Here is a 20,387-nt window from a genome sequence, read left to right as displayed (position 1 = left end):
CAGCCAATCGCCGCCGCGGGCCGTGCGCCCCAGCGGGGCGGGGGGGCTGGCCCGGGGAGCCCGGCGCTGGTGCGCATGCGCTCACTCTTCCCGCTGCCTGCCGGGAGTTGTAGTTCCCGGCGGGGTGAGGAGCGGCTCCCTCCTCCTCACGCGCCCGGCGCTCCGCCCGCTCATTCCGCCCGCAGCCCGCTCCGAGGGGCGGCCGCCAGCCTGGCCGGGCCAATTCGGGCCCCTCCCATCCACCGCCGGCACGGGCCCGAGCACCCCTAGCAACGGGCGGCAGACGCCTAGCACTGGCGCGGCGTTCGAACGGCCCGCCACACGCGCCTCGGCGTCCTATTGGCTGCCGGCCGCGTCGCTCCGCCAGCTCCTTCTCCTATTGGACGGCGGCGCCGCCGCGTCCCGCCCCCCCGCGCCCCGGCCCGGTGATGGCCGCTGAGGCGCGGGGCCCCCCCGGGGGGAGCCGCCCGGCCTCCGCGCCCGGCCTCCGCCTCAGCGCCCCGGGGGGCTCCGCCGGGGGCCGCCCCTGGGCCGGTGGCGGCGGCAGGAGCCGGCTGGGCCGCCTGTGCCGGCGGGGGGCGGCGCTGCCCGGTGAGCGCGGGGCGCTGCGGGACGGGGGAGCCGACATGGGGGGGGGGGGGAGCGGGGCCGGGGAGCTCGTGAGGGGCTGGGAACGGCGCAGGGCCCGTGTGGGGACACGGGAGTCGTGATCGGCTCCGTATGTCACGGTTTGGGTATGATAAGTGCCGTGTAACGTATGGTTCGTGTCATATTTTATACATGCAACAGGTTCTATATAGCATACCCGTTATGTCATATCGTATATATACAACAGGCTCTATATAACGTGCTTTATGCCATATTTTATCTACACAATAGGTTCCATGTAACGTATACTTCATGTCATATGTTTTCTATACAATAGGTTCCATATAGCATACACTTTATGTCATATGTTTTCTATACAATAGGTTCCATATAGCATACACTTTATGTCATATTTTATATATATGATAGGTTCCATATAACATAAGCTTTATGCCATACTTTATATGTGCAGTAGGCTTTATAACATATGCTTTATGCCATATTTTATATATGCAATAGGTTCTATATAACATGCTTTATGTCATATTTTATATACGCAACAGGCTCTATATAACACCCTTTATGTCATATTGTCTCTACACAACAGGCTCTATATAACGTACACTATTACACCCTGTCAGTAAGGGCTTTGCCCTGTGTCTGGGTACGGCCGCCTCTGGTGTATCGCGGTGAGCACCATCACTGGGGACGTGGTGTACGGACACAGAGATGTGACCTGCCCCTAATGCCTCTGTTGCTGCTGACAGCCCAGCGGTGTTGGGTTGCTGGTGCCGCTTCCCAAGGAAGCATTTTTTCCAGTCAGAACTGTTGAGAATTTTCATGTAGGCACTTGACATGTATAACGTAAAATGGTTCTTCGCCGAGAGGGTGGTCTCTCACTGGGACAGGCTCCCCAGGGACACAGTCACAGCACTGAGCCTGTCAAAGTTTAAGAAGCGTTTGGACTGTGCTCTTAGTCATATGGTCTGAATTTTTGGGTAGACCTGTGTGGAGCCAGGAGTTGGGCTCGGTGATCCTCGTGGGTCCCTTCCAACTAGGGAGATTTTACGATTCTGTGATTCTGTGGTGGTGTGGGCACAGGTATTTCAGTGTCACTTCTTGTGAGTAGTTAATTAACCAGCTTCTGACTAACTCTGAGCTGTAATTATATGTAATAACACTTTCAATTTTATCTTGAGATAATTCAAACCCCTTTAAACTGTTAACTTAAGCAGAAGAAAAACCTGAGTTGTCTGCTTGAATTATTTGCACACTGGCGATTTTTTTCTAAACTATGGATGGAGTTTAATCGTTCCAGTGGCTGTGACTCAAAAAGATACGTTTATTATCATTGTTTCTGTTGTCTTTAGTCTTGTTGATTTTATTTTCTTATTATTTCTTAGAGAATACAGAAGAGCGTATTTTGGGATGAAATTACTTGACTCCAGCTAACAACTGTTTTTTTTATTAATTTCTCTAATACTCCTATAGTAGATTGTTACAACTACAGAGCTGATCTTTCTGTTCTCACAGGGGAGAAATGGAGCTCTTACTGTTTGTCTTCACTGGCAGCTCATAACGTTTGTACCAGCAAAATCAGTAACTCTTGGGCTCAGTTGGACTCTTCCGCTCTCTCCAATTCCATCGGAAGTTCTGCTTCTAACTCCTTCTTGCATGCTCTCGCTGTGGAGGAATCCAGCCAGCACCTCCCGGCTGCTGCACGCAATGCAAACAAGGCCATCTTCACCGTGGATACCAGCACAACGGAGGTATTTGCAGTGGGAACTGCTAAGCTACTCAATGCGTGGCTGATGTAGGCTGTGTGGCACCGTACAGGCTAAAATGCCTGCTACCTTACTTGGATCTGCAAGATATGTCAGGAAGGCATTTTGTAGTCAGCTCAGGCTCGGTAATTTTGTAAAGACTGACAGAGCGTGTGCTTTCATTGCAGGTTGTAGTTAGCAAATTACACAAGTCAGTGCTGGGAGCACTGATGTCTCAAGTCTTTTTTGCAGACAGAAAAAGGGAATAAAGGAAAGTGCAGCCATGATGTGGCATAAAGGAAGAAAAGAAAAGTAAAATATGCTTCAAGCCTTCTGTCTAGGAAGTACTGACCCTAGGATGGGTTCATGGTAGCATGACATCTCTCTCTGTCCAGTAATTGCACTTCTTTTTTTGTACTGGGAGAGATGGATTTTCTCTGTTTCTGTCCCAACAGAAACACTGATGTAAAATTGAGTGCTAAAAGCCTTTAAGAGCTGTGCCATTTTTAGCTTGAGCTGACACTTTGGGCCTTTCCATCTTAAAGACATTTAATCCTAACTTGGTCTGTGACAGAGGTGTGTAAGCATGCCAATGACTCGTGTGATTATTGCTTCCCATTAGGAGTGGATAAAATTTTGTGGCCTGCCCAGGCTTTGCTTGCAGATAAATTGTCATGTTGCCTCTAGGGATTTAATTACTGAAACAACACGAGAGGTTGGAGGGGGCAGGTAGCTAAAAGCAAGCAAGAAGCCTAAAAGAACAGCAATGTCTCAAACACTTTTAACCGAGAAGATACTTGGGCAATGGATGTCTTAGAACAAGAAGCTTTGGTGAATTGATTTCGTAGATTTCAGAGTTTGAGAGGACCACCCCGCTTCCACCAAGGGGAACTGACATTATAATACGTGAAAGCAACAGCCTGAGGAGGTGACGTTCTATAAATAAAACACACAGCTTTTATTCTTGTGGTGTTTTGTTTTGTTTTTTTCCTCTTCTAGATTCTAGTGGCTAATGACAAAGCCTGCAAGCTGCTTGGGTACAGTAGTCAGGAGCTCATTGGCCAAAAGTTATCCCGCTTCATATCCAAATGCAGCCGAGAGATGTGGGAAGCTGTGGGCGAGGAGTCCTTAGAAACTGATGAATGTTCGTCGGTGTTTTCAGGAACTGTGGTATGTGAAACGTTCAACCAAATATTTCCCACCATGTATAATATTTGTGGGGCTTAAGGTGTTGCCTTTTTTTTTTTTTTTTTTTTCAGTCTAATTTCCATATGTACTTAACTGATTGGGCATTTGTCAATTAAGTTATTTGTCAGACTGTTTTGTTTAATTGTTTGCAAACGTGGGTGTTCAGAAGGTAAAATGTGGTTTGGGAGGCACTGATGAGAGCTTGCCAGCTGCCAACATGTATAGTCAGGATGACTTGACCAAATTAGAGCTTCAAGGACACTTGATTTAAAAAAAAAAAAAAAATCAGTATGGATTGCTTAGCATGGAAAACCTTATTATGGAAAAGTTCCCAGTTGCCTGGTATTTTACAATATTTTTAAATGATCTTTAATTGAGCTGTGCGTTCCATATATTACATGTCAATCAAATACTGGGAAATGTTTGTGACAAAACCCCCTGGGTGGTGCAAAGAGTGGAAGTAATGTTTTGCCTATAATAGGGCTGTTTTTAAGAGAACTGCATGAGAAGTGTCTTGAAACTCTTTTGCTGCTGTTGAAGCTGTCACTAGAAAACAGTTGGAAGATAAGCTAATTCCTACTGATGGGTTATTTTTGTACTGAAATTGTCGATACCTTAGAGTGTGATCTTCCTGAATCCTCAAGTGGGTATAGCAAAAAAACATCTTAAGCTTGGTTAGGTAAATCCAGAATTAAAATTAAATGTCTTTATCAGAGACTCTGACTCTGAACTACAGCCAAGTGCTCTATAGGCTGCCGTAGAGTCACTGCGTAATTTATAAACCCATTCTGTCAAGATCAGATTAAAAAAGATAAAAGTCTTAGTGTGAACACTGCAGGTTACCAGATAAGTAAGCATTTTCTGATTTGAGAAGAATCTCCCTTAAGAAATGAAGCTGCTGCTTCTGCGGCTGAAAGTAAACTGCATTACTGATGTGGAGTGTTCATCAGCTTTGTGGGGCATCTCTTCGGTAAAGCATCTCTGAAAAGCATTTTTCGTGGAAGTAAGGTATGAGATCAACACATTTATTATACCAATGAAAACGCCTTGAGTCTTCCTGAGGCTGGGGAAGAGGAAAGCAAAGCAACAACAGTGAATTATGTGCACTCTTTACCAACTCTGTATTAAAGCTATGTTTCTTCCAATAAGAACTAATAAGTTTTCAAGAAAAAAGGGTTTTCCTAACAATGAGGGAGAGGTGTCTTGGCTTAATATCTTATTCTTGCTTGAAATTCTTGGTAAGTAACCATGGTCTTAGTAAATTCTAACTACGTCTCTGAATTCTCTGGAAAGGTGGATGTCATAGGCCGTCTCAAACAGAAGATCCCTGTCTCGGTCTGGCTGAGGCGAATAAAAAGCAAGGACAACAAGTGTTGTGTGGTTCTGCTGGAGCCAGTGGAAAGACTTTCAGCCTTCGTTTCCTTCAGGGTTGATGTGAGTGTTTTCCTAATCATCAAATGAGACATCGGTTTGTCACAGTTTGTGGAAGTGAAGTGTCTGAAAACTGGTAGGCTCTGGGGCTCCCAGCACAAGCAGGACATGGAACGAGTCCAGGGGAGGACCGCAAAGACAGGCTGAGGGAGCTGGGGGTGTTGGGCCTGGAGAAGAGAAGGCTCCAGGGAGACCTCCCAGCGGCCTGCCAGGGCCTGAAGGGGCTGCAGGAGAGCTGGGGAGGGACTGTGTCAGGGGTGTAGGGATAGGACAAGGGGGAATGGCTTTAAACTGAAAGAGGGGAGAAGGGTTGAGTTGTGCCTTGTCTGATTTTACTGAGTTAATTGTAGTTGTGAAGAGGCACCAGAATGAAACCTTCTGCTGTTTGCTTAGATGCCTGCAGAGACTGTTGTTAAAAGATTGTGTGGACTGTGGCTAAAATGTTAAAATAGTCCTGTACATCTTCTTCCCAAGGGAGAGATCACATCATGCGACCTTCTTTTTGCCCATCTCCATGGCTACCCAACGCTGGAAGAAGTAGTTGGGCTCCATATAAAGGACCTGGTTCCATCTGTGCAGATCCCTCTTCTAGGCAAAAAAATTCCAAAGGTATAGTATGAGTGCCAGCCATATTGTTCTATACCCTTCTCCCTTGGGTCGTAGGTGCACAGTGCTTTCCCTCTTTATGTAAGAGAAGAAAACCTTTTCAGAGAGAAGCACAAGTCCCATTAAAAAGAGTCTGCTGCTTTGTGGAGCTGCTGTCTGGGTATTTTCTAATGAGGAATAAGCCCAAGTCCTGACCTCTTGTGGAGCCTGTCGTGGTGAAAGATAATTTCCTCCAATCCATCAGAAGCCTGGCTTTGTAAGAAAACGTTATCTGAGTCAGCTCCTTGATGTTACTCTGAATTCTTCAGCTAATTTCAGACATATTTGTCTGACGAGTAAAAGTCTGAAGAGTATCTGGGTCTTGCAAATGCTATGGAATAGGCAGCTAGACAGTTGAAAGAGGCCTTATTAATGTCTCTTGCTGAGTTTCCTGGTCTTTGTCATCAGGATTTTCATGCAGCAGTTCACCTTTGGGCTCTGAAATCTTAGAAAAACAGACTTTGTTCATTTTGATATTCACAAGATTGGTTTGTTTTTCTTTTTGTGCTCCTTTCTCCTGAGAACTTTGCTATGTTGTTTTATGTGAATACTGAAATAAACCCTAAGCATTTTATTAGGGATTTTCCGTGGTTTTGTTTTGTTTTGCTTTACTTTAGAACCTCAGGATCCAGAGAGCTGTAGGTCGATCCAGAGAGGGTAACACGTTTCCTCTCAGCCTAAAGCTGCAAGTTAGCCTTCTGGAGGAGGACCAAACAGCAGTGCAGAACAACGGTGTTCTACAGACAGAAAAAGAAGACTCTTTCATAGACTATCATTACTCTGCTACAGTTGAAGTGTTATCCACCATCAGTGGCCTTATTACTGTCCAGTCAGATGGAACCATTCATTGCATCAAGGACAGTTTTGCTTTAACGCTGTTTGGCTATGAGAAGAAAGAACTGTTGGGAAAGGTAAGGCAGTGATATTAATCCCCCCCATGAGTGCTGTGTCTGGCAAGATATCCACTGGAGTTGTAAAGTCATTTGTGTGTGTTTCTGCCTGTCACAAAACCGCGTTAATGTGTTGAGCGAGTGGCTTGTGAGATGATACACAAATTCTCTTGCTGTAGCTGTTTTGTAGTGCTGAGGAGCTGGCGTGGACTTCAAGTAGTCCAAAGCGATCTGCACACGTGTATGTTCTCCACCAGTGACGTGGATTGGTTTTGCCCAGCTGCCCATGAGAGTCAGGGCCACTATCACTGCTAGGATTTGCCCCCAGTCTGTCGGAGTCAGCTTAGCAGGTTGCATTCTGTGTTTTAGAACATAACGTTCCTGATCCCTGGTTTCTATAACAACATGGAAAGAAGCAATGACTGTTCCTTGCCATTACCTCCTCTTGACGACTCTGTGGGGACAGAGAGTGAGTGCTTCTTTGAAGATGTTACTGCCTGCCATACAACTGGTTCTAGCTGCTATAACAAAGGTAAAGCAAATAGAAGAGATTTTGCTACAGAAATGGGATGTGCTTTGTAAAAGCCATGTACTGCTACGCAGTTGTTAAATGGGATTTCCACTGTAACCTAAGGTGAACAAAATTGTTCATGTAAGGTTGTGCTCCTCTCTGTTGCTAAGATGAAACTTATTATCCAAGTCAGAAATTACACTGTTAATAGAGAACGCTTTGTACTTACTGAACACTTCTTTCCCTTTCTCCCCTGCTAGGAACTTCAAGTATCTTGAGATTTGTAGAATTTAGCTTTCATGACAACATTGCAATAGATGTGCAGAGATACTTAGGACTAATATTTTAAAGAAAATTCTGACAATCTTATGTGTTGGCTCATGTTGCTGGCTAATATTCAGTGTTGCGTTGCTGTGTTGTTTCAATTAGGAGACATCGCATGCTCTGGTGCAGCTTGTTGTATTTACAAAGAAATTATCAAAATTCTATTTCTCTGAACACAATAAACAGAAGCAAGGAAGCTCCATGTCTCCAAATCTGATCTTCCAGCTAACTCTGCCCAAAACAGAGAACACAAGAAAGTGCATACTTTCATCTGTATCACAAGATGTCTGTTAAAAAATCATAGGAGACAGAAAAACATTTTCCTGTTTGCATTTTTATTTTCCTTTGCTTAGAAATGCACAGCTGCATCAGAACCAATGCACAGCTGCTACTGGATAAAAGGAGAGTTAGTAGACTGTGCAATTTCTTAAGTAATTTTTTTTTTTGTGGAGTGGTGCCTCTAATCTAGAAGTAATTCAGCTCTTCGGTGAGGAAACAATTTTTGTACTCAGCCTTTACTAAATGGAGTGATTGTTCTAGTTTCTAATCTAGATTTGTTCACTTGTTACCTTTTGCAGCATCAACACCTGATTCATCTTGCAAGCTCGTGTTCTTCCCTTTTGATCTTTTTTCGCTCACTTGCTCAGGAAGTTCTTATCTTATTCTTTGTCTTAACCATGTTTGGACTATACGCTCTTTCTTTTTCATCCTGCAATTTCAGTGAGTTATAAAACTTTCCATTTTAAGTGTTTGGGGTGGGGAGCATATGTGTATTCGGGGCTCTCTTGCTGCTGTTTGTATGAAAGCCTTATTTCCAGTCTCTGTATAGTCATTTGCCTTCTTAGGTCTCTGAATTTCAACCCAAGTAGCTAATCCAGAAGGTTAATACCTGTCCAAAAGCTTTGATAGGAAAGTAAATTTTAGCTGCCCTGAAATATTTAGATTGCTGCATTGAATTTTTCAAGCCAAAGTAGAGTGGAGTGCTTGTATTTGGACCACTTTGCCTTAATCAAGTCTTTCATACTCATACAAGACAGACCAGTGCAGTTCCTAGGTTATTTTTAATCACTATGGACACTGAAGGATAAACATAAAAGGTTAAATTATTGTGGTCTTATTTTTTGTTTGGTACAGGCAGCAGCTTTGTGGCTGCATCTTTAGCCAGCCCTCTGTCAAGAGATGAAGAGAAGAAATTAGAAAGAGGTCACAAAGAAGACAGATTACTTCATGGGGAGACTAAACAAAAGAATGGGAGCGGTTTCGCATCTACTCCCTCATCTCCTGAAGTGGCATCCATGTCCTCTGATAGGTAGGCCTTTTATGAACCACGAAAAATGAAAACCTGTGGTGGCAATCACAAGGAAAAAATGTTTTTCACCTCTGATATTTGTGGAAGGCGTAACAAGAGCCTCCTGCACCCATCTCTCTTTAGAATCTGAGTGCTATTTGCAGGACTGATTGAGCTTTGCCTACCTTAGATTTTTGCTGAGATCCATACAACTTCGAGTTACGGGTGTTTCATCTCTAATGGGTACCAAATGTTTCACCCAGGCTGGGGAAGTTAATTAGGCCCTATCTTAATAGATAAGAAATGGTGAATGTTTATTTCCTTCCTTGGTATCCACTAGCTGGTATTGCACTGAAGCCAGGTTACCTGGAATGGAGGTCAGTGTGACCATCATTAAGACAGCTTATTCTGTTAGTAGAGTCCTGCATCTTTCTTTTTTTTTCTTTTTTTTTTTCTGTAACAAAATTAGAAATTCTGCACAAGAACCTATATGATGCACACATTTTAGCTTAAGTAAAACTTTAAACATTCCACACTAACGATTCCAACTCTCAGAAAATGTTTGCTGCCTTTTTTAATGTACAGACTACTACAGCACAGTTCTTGTCATTTTCTAAACAGACTCATAGTCTGTTTTTCCTTTATATATCTGTATTGTACTTGGATTGTAGCTGCTTTACTACATGGACTATTTTTCTATTCTGCATTTTTACTGATAGAAGTGTTCATAAAATACTTTCTGTTGTGGGCTTCAATTAACTGTAGTTAAAACAATAGCTGGAAGCATAACAGAGATCTTCTGTTCTCAGGACTGGAAGTGTTCTGCCACGTGTATTGGCTTTTTGTTGTGGTAAATGGTCTATGAAATGTAGTTCGAAATTAAGCTAGAGAAGGAAATAATCCATAAGGAAAGACTGCCATTCAAGTGTACCTGCTCTCTGGTGAAGATGGAATTTTTTACGATTGTGGGTGCTTGTATCAAGACTTTGCTGCCTTTTTCTTTTAAAATAATAAAATGATTGGGGCATGTTTTAAATAATGAACATAGTAACAGAAGAATGAGTAGGATACAGGTGACTTTTCTCATTCTTTTGTCATCAGGGTTTCACTAATAACTCTGAATCCTTGCAGTGAAGACAGCATTGTCGCTGACAGTCCGTCAGCCCGCTGTGAAGAGCCTTCTCCTGAAACCTGGCCTGACAGAATCAGAGCAGTGGAACAATGCAGAGTGGTGGAAAAAGCAGGATTGTATAATTCTCAGAAAATATGCCATTCAAGGGTCTCTCCCACGTCATCTGCTTCAGAACAGTTGGATTCAGGTCAGAACACAAAGACTCCAGTAAGAAGCAGCCACAGTGCAGCATCCGGCACCTCTGAGACTGGAAATGCTGGTGAGAGTGGTATTTTGCCTGATCCATTAGAAGTTGGTCATCAGGACCTAAAGGAATTAAATTGTCAGCAGGTCTCTAGGTTACCATACGCAATGCTGGAGGATCAGCACTCCACTGATACTCAGGGACAGTCTTCCTCAGCAAATGTCAGCCCATCTACTGTTTCTTACAGCCCAGAAGACAAGCTAGATACTGCATCCCATGGCGTGGACAAGCCTTCCAGTTTTGCTTGTAACTCATCCAGAACACCAAAAATAAATGAGCCATGGTCTGGGACAACACCAGACTTTCAAAGCCATGGGGCTAGAGGACAGTTGTCAAAAACAAGCTTAATATGTGATGCAAAACTTTCTAATGTTGATCACGCTGTCATTGAAAGCTGCCTGCTAAATGATGCTTCATCATTTTCCTTTGCAAATGGAAGAAATAGTATCCATGATGTTCACTCAGGAAATGAAATGGGTTGCACTGCTTCTGCATTGGGAGTTGCCACAAAACACGAAGATGTTAAAGAATCAGATGCTGAGCTGAGCTGTATTCGCTCTGGTCTTGAGGAGCTCGATCTGAATATTGGTGTCAAGGGGAACTCAGCCAATTGTTTAGGTGCTACTGCAGATCCTGGGGTGTCTTCCTCTAATGCACTGGGCTCAGCTGTAGGCAATATGCTAACTCAGAACAGCGCTTTTTCAACTGGGCATGAAAAGCAGCTATTGAATGGTGTTGCCATAGAAGGTGGTTCCGGGTGGCTGGCCTACCTACAACATTTGGAAGACTCTGAAGGATCCTCCGAAGTATTTCTTGATAAATCTGAAACTTCTGTGGAGACTGTGGGGGATAACATCAACAGAAACCCACTGAAAAGTGAAGGAGATCCTGAAGAAGACTGTCTATCGGATGGGCAGGAAAATACAGAGATAAAAGTAACATCTACCCCTGTGAAACAAGAAGGAAGACTGAATCCAGCACCTCCTTTGAATGCAGAGATTCTGGAAGGCAGCTACACTGGGAATTGCTGTCACAGAGATGGTTCACAGTTAAGTAAGTTAAACCTATTTCCCCCCTTCCCAGAACTCTTACTGGGGTGCTGTTCTTCACCCATGTTTTTGCAGAAGGCAGGCAGTTCTGGGTTAGAGGCTCACAGTGGAGAAGGAAGGAAGGAAGCTCTAGCATCTAGAAAGAAAACCAGGATTTAATTCTATGCAAAGGGCATTGGAACAGCAGGTGGTAAAAATGTAAAGTTACTAAGAAATTAATGCAGATTGAATAGTCAGAAATATTCTTAAAACACAATTAAAAGATTTGAAACTGATAACTGTTCCTGAACAGCAAATCCAACCTCCATTGTAAAACTTGCATTTAAATTGTAAAACTGGATGTTTCGCTCACTCCTTCAAGCTGGACTCTGTAGCTACTTGTATAAAATCCCAGGTTTTATGCCATTTTGAATAATAATGTGAAATTAACAGTCCTAGTTGTACACTGACTAAAATTTCTGCCAAGGGGGGAGATGGGACACTGTGGCAGTAACCTCCAGGTATCTTTAGAAGAGCTGTGCTTCTGTCAGCCACCCTCAGATGAATCTTTCCAGTGTAGGTGTTCCCCCAAGAAGTAATGAAGAAACTGCAGGAACTCCCTTCAAGAACTCAGGGTTTCATCCTAAGCTAACTGTGGTTTCATTACATTTATGCTTGATTCCACCATTTTAACTTCCTCACCTGTTTCCACAGGTATACTCTTTGAAGTAAAACGTGTAGAACTGCAGGACCCTGCCATGCTTTTCTGTGTCTGGGTGGTGAAAGACCTTCTACAGAGCCAGAAAGAAGCAGCAGCAAAGACTCAGCTTTTGCTCTCCAGCCTAGCAAGCTCTACCCAGTCCACTGCAGATCTTTCAACGCACAGCCTTGGAGAAGTAAGAAACTCCACTGTTACATAATGCTGAGCTGAAGCTAAAGCTGAGAAGTTTCTCCACTTACAACATGCCATGAGGCTGGGGCAGGGGGTATTGCTGTTTCCTGGTTTTCCTATTTCTATATCAAAAGAAGTATTTCATTGCTCTAAAACCAACAAATGACTATTGTAACATTTCTGGTAGTGCGTGTTTGGCTTAGTGTAATTAGCTTTCCCAGGTTTGCTATTCAAGTTAACTTGAGTAGTAAAAGCACCTGATTTTAAATTTGTTCTTAGGCTGGTGTAAGTATATCTACAGTGGAGGTTTATACCAGTGTGGTAAAGCTATTTTTTAAATGACTGTAGTCACACTGGCATCAATGCCATAGCATTATTAAGAAAGGGAATACTAAGCTGAAAGCTTTCGTTTACTGACTTGTGTCAACAAGAGGAAACTGCATTTTGTTTAGCTCCCTCTGGAGATGTTGCAGTCTGCATGGTGTACAGAAAGCTAACACCACATAGCTGAACAGTAGGTGTGCACCAGTGCTGTGTATCCTGAAAGCACAACGGCTCATGCCTGCTTTTTAGTAGTAGTGGGATGGAAAGCTGACAGTACTTTGACCAGGGCCATAGCAGAAAACAATATCTTTGATCACTTGACATAGGTAGTTATAGATCCCTGAAATAAATATATGCATTCATTAAGTGCTTACATAGCCGGATTTTATGATTATTTTATTTAGACATATGTATAGTGCTGATAGATCCAAACTGTGTGCAGCTCCCAGGAGCTGAATGTTTATTGAAATGTAAAGTGCACAGAGAATTTTGTACAAGTTTCTCAAGTGCATATTCTTTTTTTTTTCTTTACCTTTCACTGCATTAAGCAGTATCAACAGCTGCTGAGAGCAGACTGCTGAATTAACTTGTCGTGTAAGATGATGGTTACATCAACGTACAGTTCTTGCTATTAAAAACAAAGATGCTCCTTTTAGCTGATTTTGTAGAAGTGTAGTTTCTTTTCAGTATTTCCTTTGCCTTTCATTTTCTTGCTAACTTTTTTTTTTTTTTTTCAATCTGTGCCTAGGCCATCAGATCAACTTCGCTGTTTGAGAATTCCCGAAGAGCTGAAGAGCTTGAAAGATTGAGGGCGTGTGAGGGAGAATATGCAAAAAAATACGACACTCTCAGTCTTATAGGCAAAGGATCTTTTGGCTTTGTCTGGACTGCCAGGGACAAGAAGGATCACCAGGAGGTTAAATATTTCTTTCACGTATCATTGCAGTAAATATTCTAGGATCAAAACTGAAAGGCTAGAGCGTCCATATAAAGTCAATACTATACCATTAAAAGATGCTCTTTGATAGGTCAGGGCTTTCCTTCATTTTTGATGGGAATCTGAGATCACTGACCTTATGGAAACAAGACAGCAACATGTTTGAATTGATATAAGGTGTAAACTGTTACCTGAGGCAGCAGGCACAAAATGAGACTGACTATGTAGCAATGTTAACCCGTTGAAAGAAGTATACTTTAGGATTAAGAGAACTACAGACCTTAATCTTAACATTGCTAAAGTGAATGGCACACTCCAAAGTTTATCATGCCACAGCTCAGGAATGTGGTTACTTCACTGTGGAATAGATATGTTGAGGTTATGGGACCCTCTTTACCAGAAGTATTTTGGGTAAATTTGATTTTATCAGTAGTAAAAGGAAAAAGAACAATAAATACCTTCCATTTCTGTGAATCATTTGGTATCTAGGAGTAAATTAGTTTAAAGATGTTTATAGATGTTATAAGCAAAGCAATGTATATCAGATTACTTCTGTCCTTTGAGCTATATGATTCACGAACATTTTTCTTGTAAATTGACTTGCCAAACACCTAAAGCCCTGCTCTTGTAGGCAATGCTGAAATGCTTTGTCTGCTTAGGTTGTTGTGAAGTTCATCTGGAAGGAGAGAGTGCTTGAAGACTGCTGGGTAGATGATCCTGACGTGGGGAGAGTCACTCAAGAAATCTCAATCCTGTTGAAGCTGCAGCACCCCAGTATCATTAAGGTACAGTAACTCAGAGTGAATGCAGTTTGAACTGGATCACGTGTCTACTTTGAACCCTTGGAGCCTTGTGCCTCTTCTTCAGGAGTGAGGAAGTGCTGTCTGATAAAGATACCTTTCTGGAAAAAAACATCGTGCTTTATTTGGGAGGGTTTGTCACTTGCTGTTATATGCTTGTGCCACAAACAATTTATGTAAGCACAGATCCAGAGGTGTGCATCTAGCAGAAAGAAAGTCTGTACATTATTTCTGTATATATTTTCGTATCTTGGCAGTGGACATACGACATCACAACTGAACGTGTACTAGTTTGGTAAATAATTTGGATACATCTTGATTCCTGTTGTTTGTTGTTTTTTGTTTCTTTGTTTTCTGGAAGAGAATTGCTCTAGATTTTTAGTTCTGCTCTCTTTTCAAGAAGCATTTGTACTCAGCAAAGACTTCAAAGGTTATATTGTACTTTGATTAAATCTCCAAGGGGAAAGTAGCTTTTGTTTAATTCAAATAAATAATAATAATAAAATGAGTGTGAGGATGAAGTACATGATAAAAAAAAAACAGTCTGTTATTTATAGGTGCTGGATGTGTTGGAAAATGAACACTTCTTCCAGCTGGTGATGGAGAAGCATGGATCTGGTCTGGATCTCTTTACGTTCATTGATAATCAGCCTGATTTGGATGAGCCATTAGCAAGTTACTTATTCAGGCAGGTGAGCGCTGGGAACATACAATTGCTACATGCTGGTAAAATGTGGTTAGTGTAAGATCCGGGATGCTATTTCTCTGGGAAGGACTGGCTAATCAGTAGGCATGGCTATATTCCCCCAGTCACACTCACTACTGGCAGAGCTTTTCTACCTTATTCTGCAGGGCTGATGTCTCGCTAACAGAAATGCTACCCACCCACAGAAACCTTTTCAAGGTTTAGGTAGAAATGTGTCACAAGTGTTTACAAGAAATGTGTCACAAAGTAGTGGACCGTACTTCCTATTAGGGCTTCCTACAGAGAGCGCTCACCTCTTGGCTGTGGCTGTAGCAGCATTCGAGCCCATTTGTGTGGCAGCTGCTCCTCTGGGGGAGGAGGAAGGTGCCCAGAAGTTGCCCCAAGCCTCACTAAAAGCTGTGCTCTCACTTAGATCAGTGCTTGTTTTAGAATGGCAATGGGTGTAAAGGGCCGATCAGCCTCTTCCCTAAGCCGCCCTTGAGTTTATGGGGATGCTTTGTTACTTCAGCCCTGTACAGTATTTCTCTGCAGAGGGAGCTTTGTGTTATAAATAGACGCTTTTCTCCCTTAACTATCTTCTCTTCTCGCTCAGATATATTGTGGTAGGGATCGAGATTGTCTCCAAGGTGATATAATTCTGATGCTGTTCTTAATTATAGCACTGTAGCATGAATCGTGCAGCAAGAAAAATGGAGTGAGTATATTATTTATACCAAACTTCACTCTTAAGTGCTTTGTCATCCTGCAGCATTGGAGGCACGCAGTAACATCCTTTTGGAGGAATCAAAGGGCCATCCAGATGAAGCTGGGATAAAAATAAAGTAACCTGCAGCATTGTAACAATAAGCTCTGATGCTTCTAACCAAAGCACACCACGCCATCTTCCTGCACATCTGTGAGAGGAAAGCAAGCAATTGCTTTTCTAATTCTCTCTGTCGAGAGCATTGTAATACCCGCTGCAGCAATGCACACAGGCATTCCTGAATTTGTGTGCAGTTACCAAAATTGGGATCTACATCTTATTAATACAGTGTCAAAGCAACTTAAATTATGGCTGTTGTAACTCCCTGGTGCCAAGTGTGTTATACAGGACATCTTGAATTAACACCTCATTCTCCCCTCCTCTTTCAGATTGTGTCAGCTGTTGGGTATCTCCACTGTAGGAACATCCTTCACAGAGATATCAAGGATGAAAACATTGTCATTGCAGAAGATTTCACAGTTAAATTAGTGGACTTTGGTTCGGCTGCCTACCTGGAACCCGGCAAGCTGTTTTACACCTTCTGTGGGACAATTGAATACTGCTCACCAGAAGTGCTGTCCGGCCAAGCGTACGTCACCCTATGCAAAATCACTTTTGTGTCCATCACACCAGAAAATGTGTGTGCAAGCTGCTTTGCCATTGATGCACTGCTACAGTATCTAACCACAGAAAGCTGACGTGAGATTTAGGGCACTGCAGTGAGGGAAATTATTTTCAAAGGCTTCAATACATACAAAGCTGTTTCTGACTAAACACGTCGACAGGCTTTCTTATTCTGGTCAGATGTTTGCAAGCCCTTATGCTGATGTCTGTCCTGCTGCAGAGAGCTGTTCAAGACCAAGCCTACCGCTGTCATCTCCAGCCTGGTGTACGTGTCTGCATGCACTGTGTTGTGACTTGAATGTGTCCTTTTTCCTTAGTCTCTCATAATACATATGTCAATTTGCTAACCTCTTCCTACCTGTCTCTCTACTAAAAATTACTCTTGTAGAGAGGTTTTATAAGCAAACATTCGTGTATAGCATCTGTCCCTTGCCATGTCAGCCTTTTTTGTACTTCCCTCACTTTCATCTCTTCTGTTCCCCTCTTTCTACTTCTGTGTATCGATTTTTGCAGTTTGATCATGGTTCATCTCCCCCTTCATTTTTGTGCCCCTCTGGACTTGAGGATTCTTCCCTTACAGCTTGTCTTGCTGCTGTCTTGGATGTGCTGCCCAAATCCTAGCTGTCTTTTCCCTGCTCTCTCCTTCTGTGAATGCTCTTTACCTGCAGGCTGACAGTTTCACTCTCTCTCCCAGAGGGAAGCCATCCCAGGGAGGTAAACGTTAACTGTACCTGCAAGTACCTTACCTTGCTCTTGTTTTTTCACAACTTTTTTAATGCATCCTTCAGGCAGCCCCCCTTAATGAGTGGCAGAAAGCCATGCAAGGAGGGAAGGAAATTCCTGCTGGGAACTAGGCGGGAGATGGAGCCACATTGCCCTGGGAATTCAGCCTGCTGCTCTGAGGAGAAACTGTCCCTTCTTCTCAGTTGGAATCTAGATAACGTTTATTTCAGAATAACTTTTGGCTTGGAAATGGATTGGAGGGGGCAAAGGGGATTCCAATTAAGTGTCTGATTTTCTGTTTAAAGATTTAATTGATGGTTTGGGCTTATGATAAAGAAGGAGGAGACTTAAGTTCTGTTGTCACCAGCTTACTTGTGTAAGAAGTCTCAGTGCCTATTACACATATTCATCAACAGAAATTGGTTGGCAGTTCTTTAGTTATTTTTCTTTCACAGAGAAGAAGAATTTTTTTCTCAAAAAATGAGAATTCTCACAAACTTCCTCTGTTAAGACAAAAATTGGAAATGAGGGCTATCAACCAGCTTTTTTTTTTTTTTTTTCCCTTACCTTCCTTAGCATACAACTGTGTATTTGCAGTCTGAGTTTATGCAAGCTTGCCTATCTCTGCACAGGTATCACGGCCCTGAGTTGGAGATGTGGTCACTTGGTGTCACCCTTTATACCCTAATATTTGGAGAGAATCCCTTCTGTGAGCTGGAGGAGGCCATGGCAGCTGTCCTGAATCCTCCTCGGCTTGTGTCAAAAGGTAATTTTTTCCAATTTACTTCTCTGAATGAGCAGATCTCTCAGGAAAGTATGAGCAGTACTTATTCCCCAGGAAGAAGGGAAAAACTGGAAAAATAGTGCCAAATGTTCTCTATAATGATTTAAGAAGCTGTTCACTGAAGCAGAGGTATCCTTTTCAGATCAGTTCTGCAGTTCTTTATGCCTACGTTGCAGCTATCTGCCGTATGATTTATTAGTTTCAAATTCCAGTCTTCCCACTTAATCCCAGCTTCCCACTTCCCACTTGATGATTCAAGCTATCGGCTTGTCAAACTTCAGTGAGGTTTATACCTGAGAAAACTGGAACAATGCTTGGTGGGAGGGTTGGCTCTAGTAGATAAGTTTAAGATCATTAATGGCACTCGTGCAGCTCCAATGCAAGTTTTATCTCACTTGAACTAATCACCAACCAATAACGTGTCGCTTTGGGGATGTTTGATAATCTGTTAATTTATAATTTCTGAATGAATTGTGTGGCTTGACCTCACAGGAAAAATACATTGGCTTTGCTTTCATTTGGAGCTGTAGAAAAATAGTTGCATGTCAGTCTGTCAGTCTTCTTCAAGTTCTCTGTGGTCCTAGGAGCACTGTGGTTATAAGGCTTCAGCAGTGATGCAATTGAAGGGTAAATTCTTGAAGCTTTCCCTGAACCCTGAGTGCACCTTTAATCACAGATGAAACATGGGATGGCTGCAGGACAAGACTGGGCTTGGAAACAGGGTTGGCTCTGTAGCATGTCTCTACGTCTGTCCTCCTCAGTGCCATAACTCCTCTCGTGGTTTCTTGTTTTCACAACCCGGAAATCTCAGATCATTCTCAGAGCCGAGCTCATGTAAGTAGTTGTGAATGAAACTGAGACAGCAGGATAATACAAGGGATTAACAGGGAGGATTTGTAACTGAGATCTGCATTCTTTGAATACAAATCATATTGCATTCTCAGCATACCTAAAATATTGACTGCACTGTTTGTCTCGCTGCTGCCTCTCCCCAGATCTCATGAATCTGATCGCTGGGCTTTTGCATCCTGTTCCGGAGCAGCGCATGACTCTAGCTGTGTTAGTAGAGGATCCTTGGCTGAAGCAGCCTGTCAACCTGGGTAATTATACCTGGGAAGAGGTATACTTCTCTGCTGAGGCAGGTAAGATGTTGTTTTGAAGGCTTTTTTCCCCCACTGGGGGCCTACTGAGCAGGCAGGGAGGATTTATAGGAAAAGGCTTGGCTGTGGTTAGTCAGATACTTCTTGCTAGAAGACCGTCTTATATCCAAGTAAGCTTACTTTGAACTTAGGCCTGTTGACCAGTGGAACCTGTGGTTTGTTCTTCACTGTTTATCTTTCTCTCTAGAAAGCAGTCGATTGAGAAATGGTTCTGGCGAGTGCGTGCAAGGAGACAGACTTCCAGCTCCTTGCTTGGAGTGTGAGCCGTGCTTGAATGCGTCCAACTGTGTACGTGCAGATCCCCACTGGGAAGGAGCAGCGGCTGCAGAGTGCCACAGCTTGGGCCTGGGGCATCGCTGCAGTCTGTCTCTGCAGAAGCCCCTGCCTGTGGAACGGTAGCTCCCTTGCTGCAGTGTATATGCTGTCACTCAGGAGGCAATGGGAATTAATTTTAAGCACTTCTTTCTTGGAGAAAGATGATCCCTCACATAAAAATTGAACTTCTTGAGAAATCCTGAGAGCAATAGCTGGGATTTGCTATGAGAGAGGCTTGTGCCATGAACCACCTTCTGTAGTCTGATGGAGCAGTCCTTGACATCCAGATGATTTTTCTTGTGCAGACTGTGGAAGGCAGGAGCTGTTGATCTTTCCCCAGTCCCTTCTGTTCTTCACCAGAAGTGGTTAGATGCACACAAAGCACGCTTGCTGCAAATACTTGCATTTACATTGGCAAATTACTCAGCAGTGAGTTCTGATCACCTGTTACACTGACTTTTGATGTACACCACAGTCCAAGATCTGGCCTTGGTTTTGCTTTTTGCCTCACTGAGGAGCTGTCAGCACTCTGCTGGAACAGAGACATCCTGAAAGGAACTTGCACAGTCAGTGGGGAATTCGATATCAAGCCCAGGCAGTGCTGAGGCTGCTGGAAAGGAGCATTTCTGCAGTGGTACAGAGCTGCTAACAGGCAGAAGTGCTTGCCCTGGGGCTGTTACTGGTGCTGTGAGGGGAGTGCTGAGGCAAGAAAAGCTTCTAGTTAATAAATGTTTGTACATAGGCTGGGCTTTAAAGCAGTAAGAGAAAGATGTTGCTTGTTTTGTTTATACCTCAGAATATATTTTTATTGGCTATTTTTACTTTTTATATGTAGTTTGACTTTCTGAATAATGAATGAATAAACATCCTAGTTTTGTTGGTTGATTGCCATCTGGGTGTTGTTTGGAGTTTGCTCTGCTTGGACGGTCACAAGTCCATGGGGCCAGATGGGATCCACCTGAGGGTGCTGAGGGAGTTGGCAGATGGGTGGGCTGCTTTCCATCATCTATCAGTGGTCTTGGTCATCCAGAGAGGTCCTGGATGACTGCAGGCTTGCTAATGTGATGCCCATCTATAAGAAGGGTTGTAAGGAGGACCTGGGGAACTACAGGCCTGTCAGCCTGACCTCAGTGCCAGGAGAGGTGATGGAACAGGTCACCTTGAATGCAATCACACTCAGCTGGGTTCAGCTCTGGGCCCCTCACTGCCAGAAGGATATCGAGGCCCTGCAGCATGTCCAGAGCAGGGCTATGGAGCTGGGGAAGGGCCTGGGACACAAGTGCTGTGAGGAGCGGCTGAGGGAGCTGGGGGGGTTGGTCTGGAGAAGAGGAGGCTCAGGGGAGACCTC

General features: G+C 43.4%; 1 protein-coding gene across 1 annotated transcript; it reads left to right on the top strand.

Annotated features, from left to right (window-relative positions):
* Window positions 1-428: 428 nt before the first annotated feature.
* Window positions 429-19,930, top strand: PASK (PAS domain containing serine/threonine kinase; the record flags this gene model as incomplete). Its single annotated transcript, XM_084529270.1, has 17 exons — window positions 429-591; window positions 2,122-2,357; window positions 3,351-3,521; window positions 4,833-4,973; window positions 5,445-5,579; window positions 6,233-6,526; window positions 6,875-7,037; window positions 8,475-8,649; window positions 9,760-11,057; window positions 11,747-11,928; window positions 12,997-13,164; window positions 13,845-13,970; window positions 14,543-14,677; window positions 15,823-16,022; window positions 17,413-17,546; window positions 18,560-18,706; window positions 18,912-19,930. 17 exons carry the CDS (start codon window positions 429-431, stop codon window positions 19,121-19,123), a joined length of 4,080 nt encoding a protein of 1,359 aa, XP_084385396.1. The 3' UTR covers window positions 19,124-19,930.
* Window positions 19,931-20,387: the final 457 nt, after the last annotated feature.

This window comes from Aythya ferina (genome assembly GCF_964211825.1).
Source record: "Aythya ferina genome assembly, chromosome: 9".
Lineage (NCBI taxonomy): Eukaryota > Metazoa > Chordata > Aves > Anseriformes > Anatidae > Aythya > Aythya ferina.
The sequence above is the reverse complement of the archived record's forward strand: the minus strand, read 5'-3'. Positions and strand labels throughout refer to the sequence as shown.